The following is a 20,270-nucleotide window of genomic DNA, read 5'->3' as shown; positions in this document are numbered from 1 at the left end:
AACTGGTGGCTCCAGAAAGTCCCCGAAGTACTACCACATTTTGTGTGTGTCCTAATACTGAAAGCAGAAGCTCCGCTCGTTATTAAGGAGAACAGAGTCATTGGCTGAGATCTCGAGCCGGGGATTGTAGCTGTAAGAGAGCCTCGTAGAGGAGATCCTCCTCAGTTCAGCTGGTGGTGTGGTGGAGATGAAGCTTTGGGTTGTGAGGGAGAGACTGGAGCCTAAGGAAAGTGGGGGGAGATACCTCGCGTTGACTAGGTAAGAGCATACCTGTGTCACTTATGGGGAGGAGGTCATCCGCTGCGAGTTCCCAGCCCGCTCCAGCGCCTGAGGAAATGTTCATGGCGTGATGCCCAAAGGTGGACCTTCAAGTGGTGGCTGGCCACTGTGCCACCGAGCTGTGCTGTAGTCTTAGGAAAAGATGCCCTTCTCAGCTTGCTTACTGAGCCTGCTAAATCTAAAGGGTAATTATGCTTTTGTATCATCTGACTGTACGGATCGGGGGTGTCATATCCAGGAGAGCCCAAAACAGTACTTTGTGTTTCTGTAAACTCCTGTTCTTCAGTGTCTTACCAAATAGGTGCAGAGGGGAGTCAGTTCCTGTTTTACTCACAGGCAGGTTGATGGTGCAATGTTTTTGGATGGCCAGAAGGCTGGGTAGCACTGGAAAGAGAGGAGCTTGGAGTGCCCACTCGTAGCAGTTGGGTTTAGACCTCCTTTAGAAGACTCCTCTTGCATTCAAATGCCCAAAACTCACTTTTTATCCGTTTCAGCAGGCTGCAGGCTTTGAGTCACCTTTGCCAGAGCTTGAGCTGGTGGTTACAAAGTGCCTCATACAACCGGGGGACCGGGGCCACCCTACGAGGCTGGATGAAAAGACCTACAAACGCTTAACTCTGGGAGCAAATCCCAGCGGCAGGAGGTGGGCCAGCTCACCTGGTGCCGCGGAGGATGGCTTTTGGAGATCTGCGACAAAACGCTGGGTTGATAAGCGCCGTTTCCGGTGTCTGTGTTTCCTGCTTTGCAACACGGGATTAATAATTCCCGCGTTTCCAGCTTTTCTATGTAGAAAAGCAGCAAGTTCTGCTCGCTACAAGCACCCAACCACAGAACCTCCCCCTTCCCCTTTTCTTCTCTCTTTTTTTTTTCTTTTTTTTTTTTTTTTAACCACCCCCATTCCCTTTTGAATCGGTGAATGAGAGAATGTCTAAAGCCGGGGAAGTATGGAAAGATTTCATCCCTCGAGAGGTCAGGGTGGGGTGGAAGGCGGAGGGGGCTGCAAGGGGGCAGTTTGAAAACAGGAAACCATGTGGCAGTGTGCATGCAGGGCCCAGCTGATGTGAATGAGCTATTGAGAGGGGAGAGACACTCTGACTGGCCCAGCATTAGAAAGACGAAAAAACTTCAGCTTTTTTTTTTTTCTTAAGAAAAAAAAGCTCTGCCTTTCAGGCTAGAATAAAAGAGGGAAAATTGTATTTTCTAGACAGCAAGTTGCTGAGATCTTTTGCTCTGTGTTGCAAACAAACAACAAAAAAAAGTAAATGGCTGATTTCCTTTTTTTGTGTGTGTGTCTGCACTGATTAAATCATAAGTTTCCATTCCTGTTTTGGGGAAGCGTTAAGCCTGAAATTGTCTTTCATTCTTCTTGCCTGGGGGAGAGGGAAGAGTCTTTTTACCTCTCTGAAAATATGTCCCTTTGCTTCTCAGTCTCTTTTTGGACGGAGCAAACACACCAAGTGCCTGCAGCTGGAGGTGGAAGAGGCTGGCAAAGAAAAGCTGCTGCTTTTTCTACACCACCACCCCCCCCCGCCCCTCCTCTTTTTTTTTTTTTTTTCTTTTTTTTTTCCCCTCTCTCTGAAGAGATGAATCATGCTCCCACAACTGCAAAGAAATTTTGAAAGCTGGGAGAGCACTGGTGCAGGGCTAAAAATGCAAGTAGTGACGTCCCAGCCCAAATCAGGAGGGAGTGGTTTTATTTCATTATTTTCTTTCCTTTTGCCCTGTGCTGTCATTAGAAATTTAAACTTAACGCAAAACCAAGCCCTCTTGTCTGGTGAACAGTGGACCAACTCAAAAGGAGAAAAGTACCTTTTTTTATTGTTTCTTTCAGTGCATGAGGGCGTGAAAGAAAAAACACGTTGGTGACAGTATTTACGTTGGATACGGTGATCGTCTTTTTTTTTTTCTTTTTCTTTTTTTCCTGAATTAGATCCATCGTGGCTGAGTCTACCTTCTGCCTTTCCTCTCGGAGCGTCAGGGTTCCTGCAGCATACATCTGGCTTTTGTTCTCTTCGGGCAGGATTTTCATTCTGGTGCTTTTTGGATATCAAAGTTGTCTGGAAAACATTTTTTTTATTATTATTATCACTAAAACAGGAAGGCTGATAACATTCTTAGCAGTTGCAAAAAAACAATCCTATATGTATAAAGCTCTCTTCAAATATCTTTTGTTTACTATAAGATCCTACGTTGCCTGTATAAGCAAATCTGTTCTGAGAAGACTTTATCAGACGGTCGCAGCTCTGGGATTTTCTTTTTCCTGTTAAGAGGCTCGGACAGGCTGGTGTGCTGAGACACAGGGACTCCTCTGAGCACGTATGTGAGAGGTCTGGAGCGCACCTGGCCACGGTCAGCCTGGGGTTCATGGTGGGCTCTGCTCCTCCGCTCCCGGCTTTTTGGACAAAATGTACGAACGCCACAAGAGGCGATACAGCCTGTGCGACATTTCCAAGGTGGACAGGACTGTAGATGTTGTGTTGTTAAAGGTATGATGTTTGGGTACACTTATTTACGGGTTCCTTTGCTTATCTCCAACGGGTCAATCTGTTCGCTGCTGTACCTGTGTCCCCAGGTGGATGGTGCAGAGAGGGGGAACAGGCAGAAGAGCTCTTGCCCTTCAGCATGGAGATGGCTTTGGGTGCGATCAAACCATTTCGTGCTAAATTATCTCCGCAGTCAGATAATCTCTTGTGGCATGCAATCAGATACTCTTTCAGAGAGCTCTCTCTGGCCATCTTCCCTGTCCTCTGCCATTAAATGGTCCCCCCCTCTTTTGAAACGTTCAGCACTTGCAGGTGGGTTTTCGGTGTAAGGTGCCGTTCAGCCAAAGGGTTTTCATTTCCAGTGGTTGCTTTGGGGGTTGAAATGCACGTGTCCCCCGAAAGATGTGTTCTGCCAAAAAAGGCATGGTGGATTCCCCTTTGCCTCTGTTTTTCGTTTGTGTTTGAAGGGTGTTGCTCACAGTCTTATTGTTTGGATGTGAGTTTTGTCTGAAGATGGGTTGGAGCAAGAGCCAGGAGTGGCTTTTGGCTAATTGTCCCAGTGTGTTCCTCCTCTAATCTAAAATTAGCAAGTGCTCCACCAAATGGCACAATGGCAGTCTGGGAATGTCCTGTCTCCGTAACAGCTCTTTGGAGCTTCAGCAGTTTCCTGGCAAAGTGGATGGAAATAGGAAAGCAGCCAGAGGGACTGCAAAACACAGCCCAACTTAGAGATCTGAACTCCTGGAAGAGCATTTCCTTTCCCTCTCCCTTTTTCTCTCTTTTCTTTTCTTAGCTGAGGCAGTGGGTTTCTGCATGATCGTATGGCTTCCTTTTTTATGATTTTTGCTTCATGTCCATGTTTCCAAGTCGAGATGAGAATGTATAAAAAAATTTATTTTCACATGATTCTTGTTCTACTTTATCTGCACTAATATAGACCTAGCACTTGTTAACTTGCTTTGTTTAGGAATGAAAGTATTTTCCTTTAATACAATGTATCCTTTGGTTTTTGGTGACACAAATAACCATAACTTGTTTTCTCTACCAACTCAATTTTGTTGAGTATTTTTTAACTCTTCTGTTAATGTTGCTGGTTGAGGATTGAATCCCATGGTATTCAATCTCTAGACATCTTTTAAGTCATTAAAAAATGTAGACATATTGTGTACACACTACTTGTGTGAAATGACTGCTTAATAATATTTGGGAGAAGACCTGGTACCCCGACAACTTTGGTTGCTAATATAAAAAACCCAATCTTTTTTCTTTATAAAGAGTATCTGAATGCATGGGTTGAAATGTAATTCACTATAATTATCTGACTTCAATATTTCTGATGTCATCAGTTCCTTAAATTAGTTTTTGTTCAGCAAAGCTTAGATTTTATAACAAAATGTGGCTCTTGTTAGTTCCCACTAGTATTTTCCTAATTGAGTTTCAAAACTGTGGGTTATACTGTCTGTTCCTGCAAATGACTCAGTGTCCATATATGTGTGCGTGTGTGCACGCATTGCTGCTCCAAACATAGGCTGTACAGGCTGCAGATGTTTAAAATAGGAGGGTGCTAGTGACAGCTATAGTTACAATCAACTTTAGCTTGATTTTTAGTCATTCTTCATGTTTTAGCTGGTTTCTGTAACATAACCGGTAGATGAAATTAAATTTTGATGATCTAGGGATCCAAGCCAGCATCAGAGTGCGTCAGTGGGCAGATCATCTCTTGACGTTAATGGGAGTTGGATCAGACCCCTTAAAGAGGGAGCTGGGGGCTGGGGTTTTTTGTTGGGTTTGTTTTTAATTAAAAACTGTACCTTATCGAGGTCATCATATTTTGGTGAGTTAAGAGGACAGGGTTTCTTAAGTGTCAAGTGTTGAAAACCAAGTAAATATCCTTACAACAAAAGCAAACTCAAATTGGATCCATTAAGAGTGTTTGATGTGAATGAAATTTTAACAAGGTATCTGCAAAGCACCAAACAGCTTTCAGTTTGGCCTACAGATTGACTCAGACAAGCTGTCTTTTCTTTGAGTGGTAGATGAATATGTTCTTTGCTTCATTTTAAGACGAGGAACTTGGTAATCACAACACAGGAAAGAAAAACAGCTGACGGAGAAAGACAACTGGAACAAGTTGTGGACAAAGAAGATCTTGTATCATTTCAGTTACTAAATGTCTATAGGTGGGATTATATTTGCATTGATTGCAACCATTCTTAGATACAGTAACAAAAGAATTTTGGTTCCTACTGACTGTTTTGCAATGCATGTGTCTTCTGAAGGGTCAGTATGTTGGGGCTCAAGTTTTCCATGTTCAGATTATGCCTGAAATGGTGCATTCTGAAGTTATGGGAAAAAAAAAAAAAAGCCTCAGCAATTTTGGGTGTTGATGCACGCAATTATTTTTAGCTTTAACATTGTTTCTTCCTCCTCCCCACCTCTGAAAAAGCAAAAGGCACTGGGTAAATCAGTGTCCTAGCCTCTGTGTCAGAGGTAGGACTTCATCTTTACTGCGGCTCTTTTTGCTGCTGCAGCAATGCAAATGTGATGAACTTGGTCGCTGAGCATAGTGGTTTGCTACTGTACAGGGAAGACTGGATGATGCAGAAAAGGCATAAAAACTTGCCCTCATCTTTCTGCCCTCATCTACAATGCTGGGATTGCATTGTAGCAGATGAGGGAGAAGGTGTGGGGCATGTGGGATATCTGCTTGTCTGAACAATTCACTAAGCTCCAAGCAGCTACGTGCAGGGTAAAGCAGTCTGCGCTATGTTATTCCAAGACCCAAAATGGGAAGCCATGTGTGAGTTGGCAGGCCTATCTCATTTTTATGTTGTGCCTGCTACCACAAATATAACTGTCTAGGGACAGAATACGGAAACCACACTGGCTGGCACCTTGCAAATACATGTGAAGTTAGACAAGTGTTCAAGTCTGGATGAACAGGCTGTGCTTTGCAGAGTTAGAAAATAAGAAATGGGCTCGCTTTGAGAATGGGAGACTAAGCAACCGCAACTGGAAATGTTTTATAATTGCTCGTTGCCTATATCTGCATTTCACCTTTGTACGTGAGTGCTCAAACTGTTAAGTATAGGCGGAAGGTGTAAGCTTTTTCATAACTGGCGAAACAAGGTTTGGGTTAGCTGCTCTTCAGGTGAACAGATCCCTTTCAGCTTCCAGTTAAAGATCAGAACGTTATTAATGAAATTAAAACTAGCCCAATGTTACAAAAATAATGAAGGCATTTTGAAATTAAAGGGGCAGCGTTATCAATTAGTTATTCTGCCCCTGGCAGAGGGCTGCTCTGGTAGCTCTACTGTAGCACTGGAGAAGATCCTCTGGAATGAACCCAGCCTACCTAAGGCAAAGTGCAATTTGTGGCAATGAAAACTAAAAGTAGTATGTGGAGAAGGTCCCCAAACTAACTGAAACTAAGGTTTCTTCTATTGTATGTTATCATAAAGCTTTTTCTTTTTTATATTTTTGGTTATTTGATGCGTAAGCATGTGCAGTCCTTCTTTGGGGTTCTTCTGAGGGAAGTACTGTCCTCAGATGATGGATATGCAGCATCTCACCAAACTTTGTGGCCCTGAAATGACTGTGAACTTTAATCCTGCATCTGTCTGCACTGGTTTGGTTATTGAAGGGACAGCAGGAGCAAAGTGTGTTTATGATGCTGTGGAGAACTTTTGAGATTTTTCTGTTTATGTCTTGTGTAGAATTAGAACTGGAAGGATATTTAAACAAAACTGATGTGTTTTCGCCTTAGGCACATACATGTTTGTGTGAATTTTGCTTCCATTTTAGTCAAGAGGTGGTTTTTATGCAAGGCCATTGCTGTTATTTTTAAAGCTTATTTAAAGTTTGTTGTTATCAGGATTCTTAATTCTGCTGGTGAAGGACATCCCAGTGCCAAGGGCTGGAAAATGTTCTTGGGGCACATGTTCCTTTCTCCAGCTGGGACATTGCCGGCGGAAGAGTGCACTCTAGGAATTCAGAGTTGCTCTTATACCACAAAGTGCTAATTTATTCAGTCATTTAAAATGTCCTGTGGTTGTAGGAGCCTCTTCTGGTGTAATCCTTTAGTGTAGTTCTCTACAGCACTGCTCACTTGTTGCTGTGACTAAGGTCACTTTGGACCTGCTTGAAAAAATGTTGTCCTGATATGGTGCCACCGATTCTGTAAAGGTAAAAGGCTTAGTGTAGCATATTCACAGTGCTAGAAGATAAATCTGTAGAAATCATTGCAGAAATGCAAGTGTTGTCACTTTGTCCCTTTTGGCATACATTGGAGAATGGTCTTCGTGTTCTTGGTCTGCATGGTAAAACCTTCCCCTAAAGCTAAGAAAATACACAGGGAGATTATGAAAAAAAAATTAAAAAAATCAGAATTTGCAAGCAAATTGATACGTGTGCTCTTAATATTTTCTGGCAAGATGATTGCTAAAGCAGTGATTTTTGCTCTTAATGTAAGTTTTGTGTATACAGAGTTTTTTTTGCATCAACAGATGTTGAAGGAAGACAGTGGAAATTCCTTCCCCAGGTTCCCCATCCTTCATGGTCCTTTTGAAAGAGGTTTGGAGGACCTTGAAAGGTAGCTTTTGTGAAGGGGGTTAATCAACTGTTGCTTTAGTTTCTAGTTCAGCAATTAGAAGCAACTGGATAATTCCATCGTAAATGGAATTGTAAAGTTAAAAGTTGCTGAGAAAAAACATTGAATTCCAGTTATGTGTACAAATTTCTTCAATGAAAACTATCCCACAGGAAATTTTCAGGAACAGGTAGTTCCTAAAGAATAATTAAGATTTGCATTAAAAATAAAATAAAAAATAATTGTATCATTCCTGATTATTAAACAAATTAGTTATTGCCTGTTTTCTGCTAATTTTGTTCTTCGATGAATATTTCAAATCTTTCCCAGTGTCAGGTATTGCTCAGTGTGGTGTACAAGTACTTAATGATACACCAGTAGAATTACTCTACTAAATATTTTCCTATGTGCAATGGTATCTGGTTTTAGCTGCAAGGTAGAACTTAGTCTGGAGGCTGGGGGGGGGGGGGTGAGAAATGGAAACTTGTAAATTTAGGATAAATTTAAAACAATATGGAGGGAAGATGGATCTCCAGAGATTTGCTAGGAAATGAAAGTTAAAATCATCTGGTTCCTTCTACTCTAGAGATGTTGATTTATATTGCTACCAGTGGAGTTGACAAGTGCAAACTTTTAAAATAGCAGAAGATTTCCTGAGAGGTCAGTGTGGTTTTCTTTACTGTGAAATGGAAGGCATGAAGAGTTAAAATAAAACCAGAGGGAGAGAAAAAGGACTTTTCCGTGGCAGAAAGGTAGGAGAGGTGCATAGCAGCCAGGTAGCAACTGGCCCCAAAGACGAGTGCTTCAAGAAAGCCCTCTGCTGCACGACTGTGCCAGAAGTAGACATTTTTGAAATGTCTTCTGAGAAGGAGGTCCAAATTCTGGGTTTTGTGGGCAGGCACCGCACAGGCCCACGAGCACTGGAGGGAGTTAGAGAACTCCTCAGCCAAGACTTTCATGCAGGGGGAAAGTAAGGAAGAGCCTGGGAACAGAGGCTGGGGTCACTTATCATTCCCACATGATGGAGGACATCCCAGCCCTGTTTGTCTCACAGGTAGTCCAGCACCATCCTTCTCTTATGCAAAGAGGTTTCTGCATTAAGTCACATCAAGTTTCAAATTCAATGTCTGCAGGAAGATGTCTCTGAGAGTCAGGAAATACATGCATGTGTGCCCAGAAAGAGCAATCAAACAGTCTGCTGCTTGCAACCCCAGCTGGTGTCCTAAAGCCCTCTTTGGACACTTAGTCCTCTAGTGTTTCACAGGCAAACAGAAAATCCTTTGGGATTCAGTTTTTGGTGCCTGGGGATGTGCTTCCGTGATTCATTCTGTGTCTGAGCTGCAGATAAACACATTCAGACTTCTGCATGGAAAAATAGCTGGTTCTCTCCTGGCATTTCTTCAAAAGCCTCATATTGAAACTCTGTTCCCAGAGGCTGTTTCATATTCCCTTCTGCCATCTGAACAGCGCTGCATCCTCTGCTCCTGCTGCAAAGACTTGGGATGCCCAGAATCGATGGGCTATAATAATCAGTGTGGGCAAGGCAGAAAGTGCGTGGGAGTTTTGCCATCTCCTATGGCCACCAGCCTGAGGTCCTCCCATTGGGTTTCTCTTAGTGAAATGGAGACTAAGGGAAGAAGGGAGGAATAGTTTTGTTACATGTAATGCACACAAATCCACAAAATCCCAGGACAACCTCATTTCTGAATTCTTCATACTGTTGCATTCCCCAATCCCTGATGTTCAGGTGCTTTTATAATGTGGGTTTTTTTTCTACAGCCCTTACTGTCTGTACCTGCAGTCACTAGTCCTGAGTAAATACAAGCAGAATTCAGTTGTTGAGGAGGGAGTCCAGTACTCAGTCTTGGGCTGTGGATAGTGGGGTTTGTGTTTTGAGTATCTGTGGACCACCCACTTTCCTGGGAGCATGCAGTAAACCTCCCTCAAATTGTGTCTGGGCTCGTTTTGGCATAGGGAATACTTGTATATAGTAGTGGTTTCCTTTGTATTTTGATGATGATGATGATTATTATTATTCCTGAATTAGGGCCACTGAGATAAATACTTAGTTCCTAATGTTCTATTTTGTACCTAATCAGGTATATCTGAAACAGCACCTTAAACCTCAGTGTTACTCTCTCATTACTTTTTTAATAGAAAAAAACAGACGTTTTCAATACTTGGCAAAGTCACAGGGCAGACGAGAGAGCTGGCTGGGTAATGGGAAAAATACTCAAATATTTTTTGAAAAAATGCCAATGTCTATAATGCATTTTCATTGAATGACTCAATTGGTTCTATTAAAGGAAAAAAAATATAATGTCAATTCTGCCTAATATAGTTTATTCTGTTACCAATCAACTGATAGGCTTGAACCTCCTCATAATTTGCTTTCTTACTGCTAATTATTGAACAGCATGTTTAATTATCAATTTCCAATAGTGGATATCAGTATAAATCAGGAGTAGTTCCCTTAAATTTGATGGAGATACACTGGTTTAAGAATAAGGAGGATCAAGCTGAATATGATGAGGAAGGAGTTAGGTGCAAGCCAGTCAGAAGGAGGCAGAATTTGATTTTGTATCTGAAATGGGTCATTCCTTCATTTGTGTGGACTTGAGCACATTTCCATTTGTCCTCCTATGTGTGTTCAGGCTCAACCTCTAGATTTGCCTTTAATAAAATGTAAGACAGTGTGCTGCAAAATAGGTTCTGCTTTGTCAGGAGAGAAAAGAATATTAACATGATATTTATTGACTTTACAGTCATAATGTGATATTTACTGACTTTATAGCTTTTTTAAGACTAAAAAAGTAGGTATAAATTCTTCAGTGAAGCTTAATTGCTAAGGCTAGATACCCTTCAGCCTCACTGAGAACAGGGGGTATCTTTCTTCCATTGAAGGAACCCAAACGGTAACCCACTGTCCATGCAACAGTTAAAATTCAACATCTTTATGTCACTTTGGAAAACAAAAAAATCATTGTTTTGAGTATTTGCTTACAAAGGCCTTTCTCGGACTTCAGACTGCCTCTTCTTCCCTCTCCACCTCTCACAAAAAATATAAGTAATATATGTAAAAGGGAGAAGGTGGGTATACAGGGTGGTGTGTGTATATGTGTGTTGAGTAGAGGTGCAGGGAAGGATGGGATCTTAGATGCATGCATATAGAGGGGTCTAATGGGATCTTAGATGAATGTGTATATAATGCAGATGTATGAGCAGAGCCAGCAAGAAACTGATAGGAAGTGTACATCGTATCTAAGAAAAATAGCCTGTAAAATTGTGTGGAGGTGGGACGTGCTCTGAAGTCACCGTGAGACCTGACTCTCTGGTAGAGCACGAGGTCTCCTTCACTTCTCCTGGGAGACTCCTGCTCATTTTTTCTCTCTCCGATCTTCTCTGCTCCTTCCCTGACTCCCCCAGCAAGAGCTGCTGACTGAGGAAGGTCACAGCATCCTTGCTGCTGGAGGATTTTATGGGCATGTTGGATTAAGACCTCTCAGATGACAGTACAGCCTGACTTGGAGCAGCAGAAAGGGACTAGCTGACCTGTCAAAGGCCCTTCCAACCCCATTTTGTCATCACAGAAGTATGGAGGAGGACAAAACCTAAGGCAGAAAAATGTGCTGTAGAAAGTAGCTGACAGGTCTGAGGGAGTGGAGTGTTGACTGCGGTGTGGCGAGCAGGAGGTGAGCAGAGGTGCTGGCAGGAGCCCCTCCAGTGAAGGGCAGGGGGATGCAGCCAGACCGGCGAGGAGCACCAGCCAGTGAATGCAAATAACAAGTTCCATGATCTCAGCGAGAAAGGGGAGAAGGATGTGGGTCATTAGTCAAAGCAGCAAGTCAGGTCAAGGGTAGGAGAGTCTTGTTTTTTCTTTATTAAAAAAAAGAAAAGGAAAAAGTGGTGCATTTCATAACATGGGAGAAAGGAGAGCATTGAGGGAATGAGAATACAGCAGGGGACTGCAAAAACAGAGCAGGATCATGGAGGAGATTTGAAGACGGGTCAGATGCAAAAAGTAAATAGTAAAAATTCTCTATTTGACATAGAGAGGGAAAAGGAAGTTCCTTCAGGAGAGAAGAGGAAAACCAGAGAGAAGGAAGGAGATGTAGTTGGCGTATAAAATCAAAGTCATCCATTTCAGTAGCTTTCTTTTAGCTACAACATAATGTGCGAGATCCTGTGTGTTGAGGCAGGTCAGGAGGGGAAACAACCTCTGGATTTCGTGACGTGGGACATGGGATTGTCCAGGTGAGATTTGCTTGTGTTTGACAAATCAAGGCATTCGGCTAGGAGAAATGGCAGAGCTGCTGAAGCAGAGAGAGCAAAGGGGCTTCCAGAGTCCACTGGCTGTAGACAAAAGCGGTGGGAAGCGTATGTTGGATGAACCAAGGGTTGTGGATAGTCCAGCAGACTTCAGAGTCAAAATGTTGGACAACACAACCCATCTGAGGAAGAGTAAAGCACAGACAGATGGAGGAGAAGGCTGAGAACAGATCAGTCATCCTTGCTGAAAGACTGGAAGTCATGAAAAGGATGGGGGACGGGGTGAGATGATAAAGGCTGATGTTGAAATAAACCATGTGATGTGTCTTAGGGTTAAAATGGGGGTTTCTAACATCATCATCATTTCAGTTAATGCAAACACAAAGTACTTCTGGTTCTCACCATGACCTGAGCGCTTCCCTAGCCCTTGTTTCCACATTATCAGAGCACCTTACGATCTTTAAGGTAATTATCTTTGCAGCAATATGGGTGGTATGGAGTTGCTGTTCTGTAGATAGTGAACTGAGGCATAAAGCAGAGGAGTATCTTGCCTGCAGTCCCACTGCAAATGGAAGTGAGAATTGAAGCCAGGTTTCTTCAACCCTCAACTAGTAGCTTAAACGCTGGCTCATCCTCCCTCTGAACTCCTGCCTTGAGCAGGAGCCACCTTGAAGTCATACTTTCCACGGAGAAATAAAGTTTTTTGGCATATTTTAATGGTTTGTTTAGTGATGCTAAAAAAAAAGTCATGAGTTACTTTTGAGATTTTTATTACTGGGACAAAATTAAGTCATAACTATATATCTACTGGTCGATGCAGAGTGACATTGCAGAAGAGGCTAACAGGGACGTTAGCAAGAGTGACCTTTCTTTGATTTGCTCTGGTCTGTTTTTCAGATAAACCGTGAAAGCTGGTGTTCGCTGGAGCCATGTCCCAATTCTTCCCTGCTGGAGCGCAAGCGGACACGAGAGTCTCCAGGTGAGCAGCATGCTGGTGGCAACTCCAGATGAGTAGCCCTGCGGTTCTCCTCACCTTTTCTTTCCTTCTTTTTCTTCTTATTTTTGACCTCCTTGCCTTGACGGGGAAAACACATAAACTAAAGAAAATGTGTAATGAATCTGCCATGAGTCATTGTTAGCATGTGGTTGCAGCACTTGACTAGCAGTGAGCTGTGTGGTGTGTCATCTTCTTAAATAATTACACATTTAAAGTATTTCAATTTTTTGCCTTTTTTTTTTTTTTTAAATAAACTTGAAAGGTGTTATGGGGCACACAGACATGGTTTCTAGCTAAAAGAATAATACAATAAAAGAAAAAAAAAAAAGGTCAGAAATTTAAACTTCTGAATCCACATTTAGATCCAAATCTGTAGGCTTGGTTTTATTTATTTTACTTTTTTTTTTTTCCCCTCTGAAAGTTGCCTTCAGGAAGCAGGAAGGCTGTTCAGAGACATCGTTCCCACACCCTGCCCACCAGCCATGCTGAGCTCCGAGCCCTGCGTGCTGGCTGGTGCTTTCTGGCTCTTCCACTGGGACAGAAAATCTTGTCTGGGCAAGTTTCAAAGAGGGGTTGGTGTCCAAGATAAGAAAAAAATTTCCTTTCATTGAATTATGCATGTTCAAAACAAATAGAGTAATTTATCAGGGCCCTGAATAGTGACTTGCCTTGGACTGTTCGTAGAGAGGACGCTTCTTGCCTTGCTCTCATTACGAGCAGGGGTCTCACCTGAATCTCCTTCAGTTTATCTGAGTGACTTGAATGAAAAACAGGGACTGAATCACTGAGTGTCAATGTGAAGTTCAAACCCAGTCTTTTCAGAGTGTAGGCTAAGAAGAGGTAATGTGGGTGACTGATAATGTGGGGTTTATTCTAGGTAGAAGTTCTACTCCCATCAAAGTTAAGTGCTTTTTTTATTAAAAAAAAAAAAAAAGTGCTCTGTTTAGAATAGTCATGAACAGTAAATAGCTGTTTCAAGAGTGTTTTACAGGAGAACCTGCGGTATCACCATGCTGCTTCTTTCCTAATTGTGTCCCCAAATCCCTTGCCTCTTGGTATGGTATTTTTACACTTCAGGCAAGAGATATTGCGCTCCATTTGGCTGCAAAATGATGTGCGCTCATTTGACTTGCCAAATCTATAATCGTGTATTCATATGGATCAATATCAGTTAAATACTTATTAATTATCTAGTGCAAGATCATACTATAGAAATATAGTATTAATTATGTGATCAGGTAACCATATATACAAATATATATTAATAATTATAGTAACACGTGTCTGTAACACAAGCACAAAGAGGCAGGTTTTAAAGTTGATTAATGCGTTCTCCAGTCAGACTGAAGCAGCAGGAAGATCTTAGGCTCTGCAGGTTCTGGCCTTACTAGAAATAATGTTGTTACTGCACATGCATCCCTCTGGCTGCGCTGCAGTGCTGTGCAGTGTAGAGAGGGCCAGGAAGTCTGGCAACACCGAATAGCAATAAAACCACTAGTTGTCGTAATGTGGCTAACTTAAAAATACACAACTTGATAGGGAATTGGACCTTTTTTACCTGCTGAATAATCCTGCTGAAATGGCTTGTAAGGGCAGAGTCCTCAAATCTTAAAAAGTAACTCCAGAAATTGTAGCTTCTCATTTTCTGTCAGTGCTTTTGAAATTAAATGCCTGGAGGAGTGTAGCAGATACATAGCTATCGGCATGGAATTGGAGGGCTCAGCCCTGTCTTGGAGGACATGAGGGTTTGGAAAATGTATGTAAGAGAGTTGCTTGGAAATTTTCTTCCTAGGGCTTTTTACTATGTAGGGTTTTTTTGCCTCTATATTATGTGCAGAAGTGTGTTGCCATCATCGTTGTATTTTCACCTGTACCTCCACAGAGAGGAGCAGATAGGCACAGTTGCTCTATAAATGCAGCATGTGCAGCAGGCAGGGGTGGCTGTGTGACGGCAGTCACAGTCCCCGTGTCGTGGCAGTGCTGTCACCGGTGCTTACCAGGTCACGGGTCAGGGAGACGGAACTCGGCGTTGTGCAATGCCTGCGCAGTGTAAAGCAAAGAACACAAACCCAACGAGCTGAGAAAAAGGGAGGGGGAATACCCGCCTCCAAACAATCGAAAATAAAGGAGAGTGCAGGGAAGAGAGGGTTTGGGAATTAGTTTCTCAGCACAGATGAGCTGAGGTGTGCATGGGTCCCCATCACTCTGCACCTCATCGTCCTTCCCCGCTGCTTCATCTCTGTACCTCGGAGGCTCCTGCAGAGGAGGCTTCGCTACCTCTTGTGATTTATCGTTGGGGTGAGGTATCTGTCCCTTGGCGCATCTGGACCGTCCCCGCTGATTTTCCACTGGAACGTGGCTCGAGCCCCTTTGTTTTTCAGTCTGGGCTGCGGACATGCTTTGTCAGCTGCCAGCTGGACGGCCAGCACCCTGGCCCATTCCCTGTACAGCCTCTCTGTCTCTTCTTTGCTTTTCCCTTCTTTTTTTTTTTCCCTCTCTTCTCCCCCTTGGTGATGGAAAAGCAGATCAGATTTTCCAGGTTTACGGAAAGGGGAACAGGACTGGGGAGCAGACGCGTTGCCTCCAATAAGTGCTTTTCCAATTCTCTGCGGTGTGGAAACTCCTCTACGGGGTAATGGGGTTTCCAACCGGCTTCGGCTCCCCCCTGCCCTAAATGGGGGCAGCCTGGCTGCCATCAATAAATCATTTTCTCCAACAGTGGAGTCACTCCCATCAGCTGGACTGCAGCTGGGGTGTTTGATAGCTGCTGTCAGGCGCAGGTTAAGGATGGGGAAGGGGAAAAGATGGCTTCGAGCTACCCAAACCTGTCATCGTTGCATTGATGTGTAAGCTTGATGTCACCAAGGATGGAGTTAGTCAGGTGTAATTTAAGAGTGAACCAATATTTTATTGCCCTGGCTCCTCTCCAGGGAGCCAAGCATGTTTTGGATCTGTTTAGTTAGAGCAGGTTGCACAATAACACCTTTCTTTTTTAAAAAAAATACTAATAATTAGAAAATATTTTGAGCTGGGAGAAAAGAATGTTCAGTTATTGCCAAAATTGTCATTAATACTTTTGCCTAAAGGCTGAAAAAATGAAATTATATCCAGGCATTTTTTTATGCAAATACTTGTCTGTTAAGGTTTTTGGAAAGGAAGGGCTTTCTCAGTGGCTGTAGTCTATTTCTGTGCTGCTGATCACCCCAATAAAAACAGCAGGAAGAAAAAAGAGATGCAATAAGCTTATATTTCAATGTCAGGAGTTAGAAAAGCTGAGAATTTTTAAAAAACACTTAATTTTTGAATCTTCAAAAAGTAAAGCTTGTCATGGAAGTCATACTAGTGCTTTTTCAGTGACAAGTATAGAAGGGATGAAATAATCGTCCCAGTATGCGTTAAAAGCACTTTGGCATTTAGAGGGAATTGATTCTTTAATTGAGAAAGAAAGCAAATATTGTCAAGCTATATTTCTACATTTATTGAATATTAATATGATTTTGCAGTTGCTGCAATCAATGGGAAACACCCTGTTATGCTGTGTGGGGTACCTGATATGTAGCATATTTATCAGCACCTCAAGCTACAAGCACATATGGCTGTTTAATGCAGAATTTCTGTTTGCACCATGTATTTCGATGATGCATTAAAAGAGTTTTAAACTCTTGAACAAATTATTTGAAAATTTGCAGGCATGGTTTTGGGAGGTGAACACAATTTACAAAGCTGTGTTTACTGTTTGTTTTAAATCCTTAAATTCACTGAGAATGTGTGAGTTGGATGTATGGATGCTACAGAAAACATCAGATCATAACTCTTTCTGCTTTGTTCCCACAGAATGTGAGAACTTCTTGGAAGATGGGCTGAGTAGCGTCTGTGCCTCATCACAGGGTGTCCTTAAAAGAGAGTCTGGGAGCGAGTCTGACCTCTTCCCCTTGCCTGGTGATGGGATGGAAGACCTTGTCTTTGGAAAGGTAGGAAAGCCTGGTTGGGATATGGTTAAAAAAGCTCGGAGGCCTGATTCAATAAACCCATGCTGCAAATGCACATCATCTTGGTTTCACTGGTGAGTTAGAAACCTGGAAGCTATTATCCTGGAATGGAATAGATGGGAAGGATCCGGTCCCCTCTTCGGATGCAGCAACATAAGGGATATATTTACTTGCAGCAGAATTCCAAAAACCGTGCAGCCCTCAACGTTAAAAAGATGAAAGTAATTTTGGCTGTCCAAAAGTAAATCAGGCACTAGAGGAACAGTTGAAAAGGTGGATTTTCTTGCAAATTCATTAGGGATTGCACAGATGATATGAAAGCCATCTTTAACTCATGTAACAAAGAGCTTTTCTCCAGCAAACATGACCTCTGCCCTGACACCTTCAGAATTATGTACTGTAATTCTCAGAGGAACCAATGTTTTTCTGTAAATTCAGTGTGACTCCTTGGATAGGAAGGAAACACTCACTCTAAATACTTAAGGCCAATTCCAACGAATAGTTTTGTTGCCTAGGCGACGTACCTCTAATGCCTTTTTGCGTGCAAGCAGAAGGAAAATGTTTTCAGGTTTGCTTAAAATCAACAACAGAAGTCATTACTAACCTTAGTCACCTCTGTGCCCTTTGTGTTGCTCACGGCTGAGAAGGGGAAGGAGGAGTGGGTGAGACCTGAGATACGGTCAGCCTCCTGAACAGAGGATGCCTCCCTTTAGCATCGGTCTTTTGCCATCTGCATCAGAGCAGCCTGAATTTGTTCAGAGGGTGATTAGGTTTTGCTTTTTAAGAATTGTCTTGCTGGTAATTTATATTCTTCTTGCCATAAGTAGATGATGAAAAAGCACCCAGAAAGAATAGAGTGATGCAGAATCAAAGAGGACATAAACCTTCCATAGAGCAGCTATCTTGTTGGTCTCAGCTCTGTGAAACCACATGCTTAGGTTCAGCTCCAGCTTACCTGTTTGAGCAGGCATGGTTCCTGCTCTGAAAAACTAAGCTTTTGGAGTAGGTTTCACACTTGCTTTCAGAGAAATATATTTAATGAAACAAAATTCTGTTTGCTTAAATCAAATCAGATGATGGTGAATATTTTCCAGAAGGATGGGAAACACCACAGCCCCAGGCTAAGTGATCTCATGTGCTATAAATGAACAGTAAAGTCATCCTTAATGCATGTGGTAGGGCACAGAGCTCACCAGCCTCACCCTTTCCCATCTTACCCTCAAAGTGATGCGGGACCCTGGACTGTGAGAATATAAGGCTGTTTGGCAGAGCAGAAGACTGCCTTCAATTTTCTTGTGTAGAGTTGCATGAATTATGACAGGCGACTGCCATTCGAGCCTGATTTAATGCATGTATGGGTGTGCATGGGAGAAGAGTGCTGTGGGAACACAGTAAATTTTATATTGTACAGAATTTTAGCTTTTGCCCTTTCTTATGTGGAAAGTTTCTTTTCTCCAAATATGAGAAGAAAAATTAAAACTTAAAAAGAAGAGGTGGTGCAATGTAGTAGGGATGCTGCAGGGAAAAGGAGAAGGTTGTGGGGAAGGCAGATCTTCAATTGCCAGTGGAGAGCAGGCAGAGGGAGGAAATTATTTTCTTTGTAGAAAGGGAATTTCTTAGTTTGGCAGCCTTTGCATTGTTCTCGTTATACGGTGGATTGCAGACTTCGTCTACAAATGGGTTCAAAAGGTTCCTGAGTTTAGTTTAGGAAGTTATTCAAAGCTAATCTCAACCTCAGTCACTTTTTTTGTCTCTGCTTTGCTGACTAACTTGATTCCTTGTCTCCTTTCACAGAATTTGTCTGAGTACCTATTCCACAGTTAATATTTCTAGAAGGACCAGAGACACTAGTTTAGTGTCGTGAGCTTGTTCCTTAATTCAGTCTTTTGGTGGTGGTGGTGTTGACTATTCAGCCCAGCTGGTAGAAATGCAAATTATAAATATTTTTAATAACCACTAAGATAAGTGCTGGTTGTAATCTTTCTTCTGAAAAATATTATAAGATGCATGTCTTGGTTGTAGTTGGTTAGTTATAAGCCTATTAAATTTCCATATCAATTTCCCAATTTCAATAATCAATTTCCCAGTTTCCATATCAAATTGGGAAGAGAGAGAACATGTTTATGAACAAAAAGAGGATCTCGAACCTTTCAGTGTCATGGTGATTATTGTGATTACTAGTCCTGTTCTTGTTTCCCTGTTGTGTGGAGCAAGAGTTGAACTTTTTGTCTGTTAGAGGGTTTTTTTGTTGTATAGATCATTCCTCCTCTGTTAACTACTTAATACATTAAAAGGAATTTAGAAAGAACAAGCCATTGTTTCTCCAGGGCCTTTGTCTTTGGGCGGCTTCCATAGACATCACTTGAAATTCGTAGATTTTAAGCACTGGTTCTATTCCAGGACCATGAAGCATTGGGGTCTGTGGGGTCACAAAATCGCAGGTACCTTAAACTGTCCCTGGTGTTTGGTGCATGCTCTCCTTACCATGTCTGTGCTGTCTCCTGTGCTTATCTCTTTTTTAATTTCTTTTTTCCTCTGAAGGACATGTGCTGAGCTGAGTAACATGAGCTGCTGGGTTCCGAGAGCTTTAGCACTATTTTCAGACTTCAGAGGCTGTCGCTGAAACCCAGATATCGCTTCCAACATGAGGTCTAAGGCTTCAGCAAAATGTTTTATTTTTTTGCGTCAGCGCTTCATTCCCATGTCCTCATCATCCTGCTTTTCCTTCTCTGTCTCAGACAGCCATCTGGGCAGGCTTTGCAACACCCTCCTTCTTGAATGATTAATGCTGCATAAGGTCATTTCTCACAATCATCTGGCAACGTCCTGGGCGTAGCCCATACACTTTGCTCATCTTAACTTTTAACCTGCCACTGAAATTCAGCATTACTGGGAAGTTTTTTAATGTGCCTCTTGGGAAATGATTCAGATGAAAGGCCCTTGGGAAGTCAGGAATCCACAGATCATTGTTAAAGGAAGGGGTTGCAACTCAACCCCTTGAATTTTGTTTAATTTCTGCCTTTGTTTTGGTTTGCTCCAGGAAATACACAAATACATAGATATTTTGCATTTATTTTTTCAGAATTAAAAACAAACAAACAAACAAAACCACACACAAAAAAACCCAACCATGCAAAAAAAACCCCAAACCTGAAGGAATAAAAGTTTGAAGAGAGAGGCTTTCACCAGGAAGACTCCTCCACTCCAAACCATGAAAATTATGATAAATAATTAATAGAAGGCCACTATTGAGGTTAATTTTAGGAAACCTGGAGCCATAGGCCAATCCAAATAACAACTGACTGCTAAGATTATGTATCAAGCCAAGCAAAGATGTTGACTCCTGTAGTGTAATGGTATGCCAAATAAACTTCAGGATGCCAGGGTTTAATTTTTTTCTTTTTTTTTTTTTTTTTTTTTTTTTTTTTTTTAAATACTCTAACACCTTTAATGTCTTTGTCATGTGCAAGATCGGGGGCAGAGTAAGTTTGTGTTTCAGCACTTTGCGTGTTGTCATCATGAAAATGATTGAAAGAACATTTTAATTCCACTTATCAAGACCTACAGATGGAGGGATTTAATTGAAGAAGTTATCTTATACCCCCCCATCGTAGTGATTTCTCTTATCCCTATTCTTGAAGAAGTACATACGTTCTTTCTCAGAA

At 42.0% G+C, this 20,270-nt stretch overlaps 1 protein-coding gene across 3 annotated transcripts in view; it reads left to right on the top strand.

The window, feature by feature from the left end:
* The window catches only part of AKAP13 (A-kinase anchoring protein 13), a 227,727-nt gene that overhangs the window by 149,332 nt on the left and 58,125 nt on the right, over positions 1-20,270 (top strand). Inside the window, exons 1-3 of one of the 3 annotated variants that reach the window (XM_069798475.1) lie at positions 1,892-2,765; positions 12,517-12,598; positions 16,451-16,587. In XM_069798475.1, coding sequence (XP_069654576.1) covers positions 2,685-2,765; positions 12,517-12,598; positions 16,451-16,587 — 300 coding nt within the window. In that variant the 5' untranslated portion in view covers positions 1,892-2,684. Of the gene's footprint in view, positions 1-1,891; positions 2,766-12,516; positions 12,599-16,450; positions 16,588-20,270 lie in introns of those variants that run through there. The other 2 variants (XM_069798476.1, XM_069798474.1) reach the window with 2 other exon arrangements.

This window comes from Haliaeetus albicilla, chromosome 12 (assembly GCF_947461875.1).
Source record: "Haliaeetus albicilla chromosome 12, bHalAlb1.1, whole genome shotgun sequence".
NCBI lineage: Eukaryota > Metazoa > Chordata > Aves > Accipitriformes > Accipitridae > Haliaeetus > Haliaeetus albicilla.
Note: the sequence above shows the minus strand (reverse complement) of the source record. Positions and strands in the feature narration are given on the sequence as shown.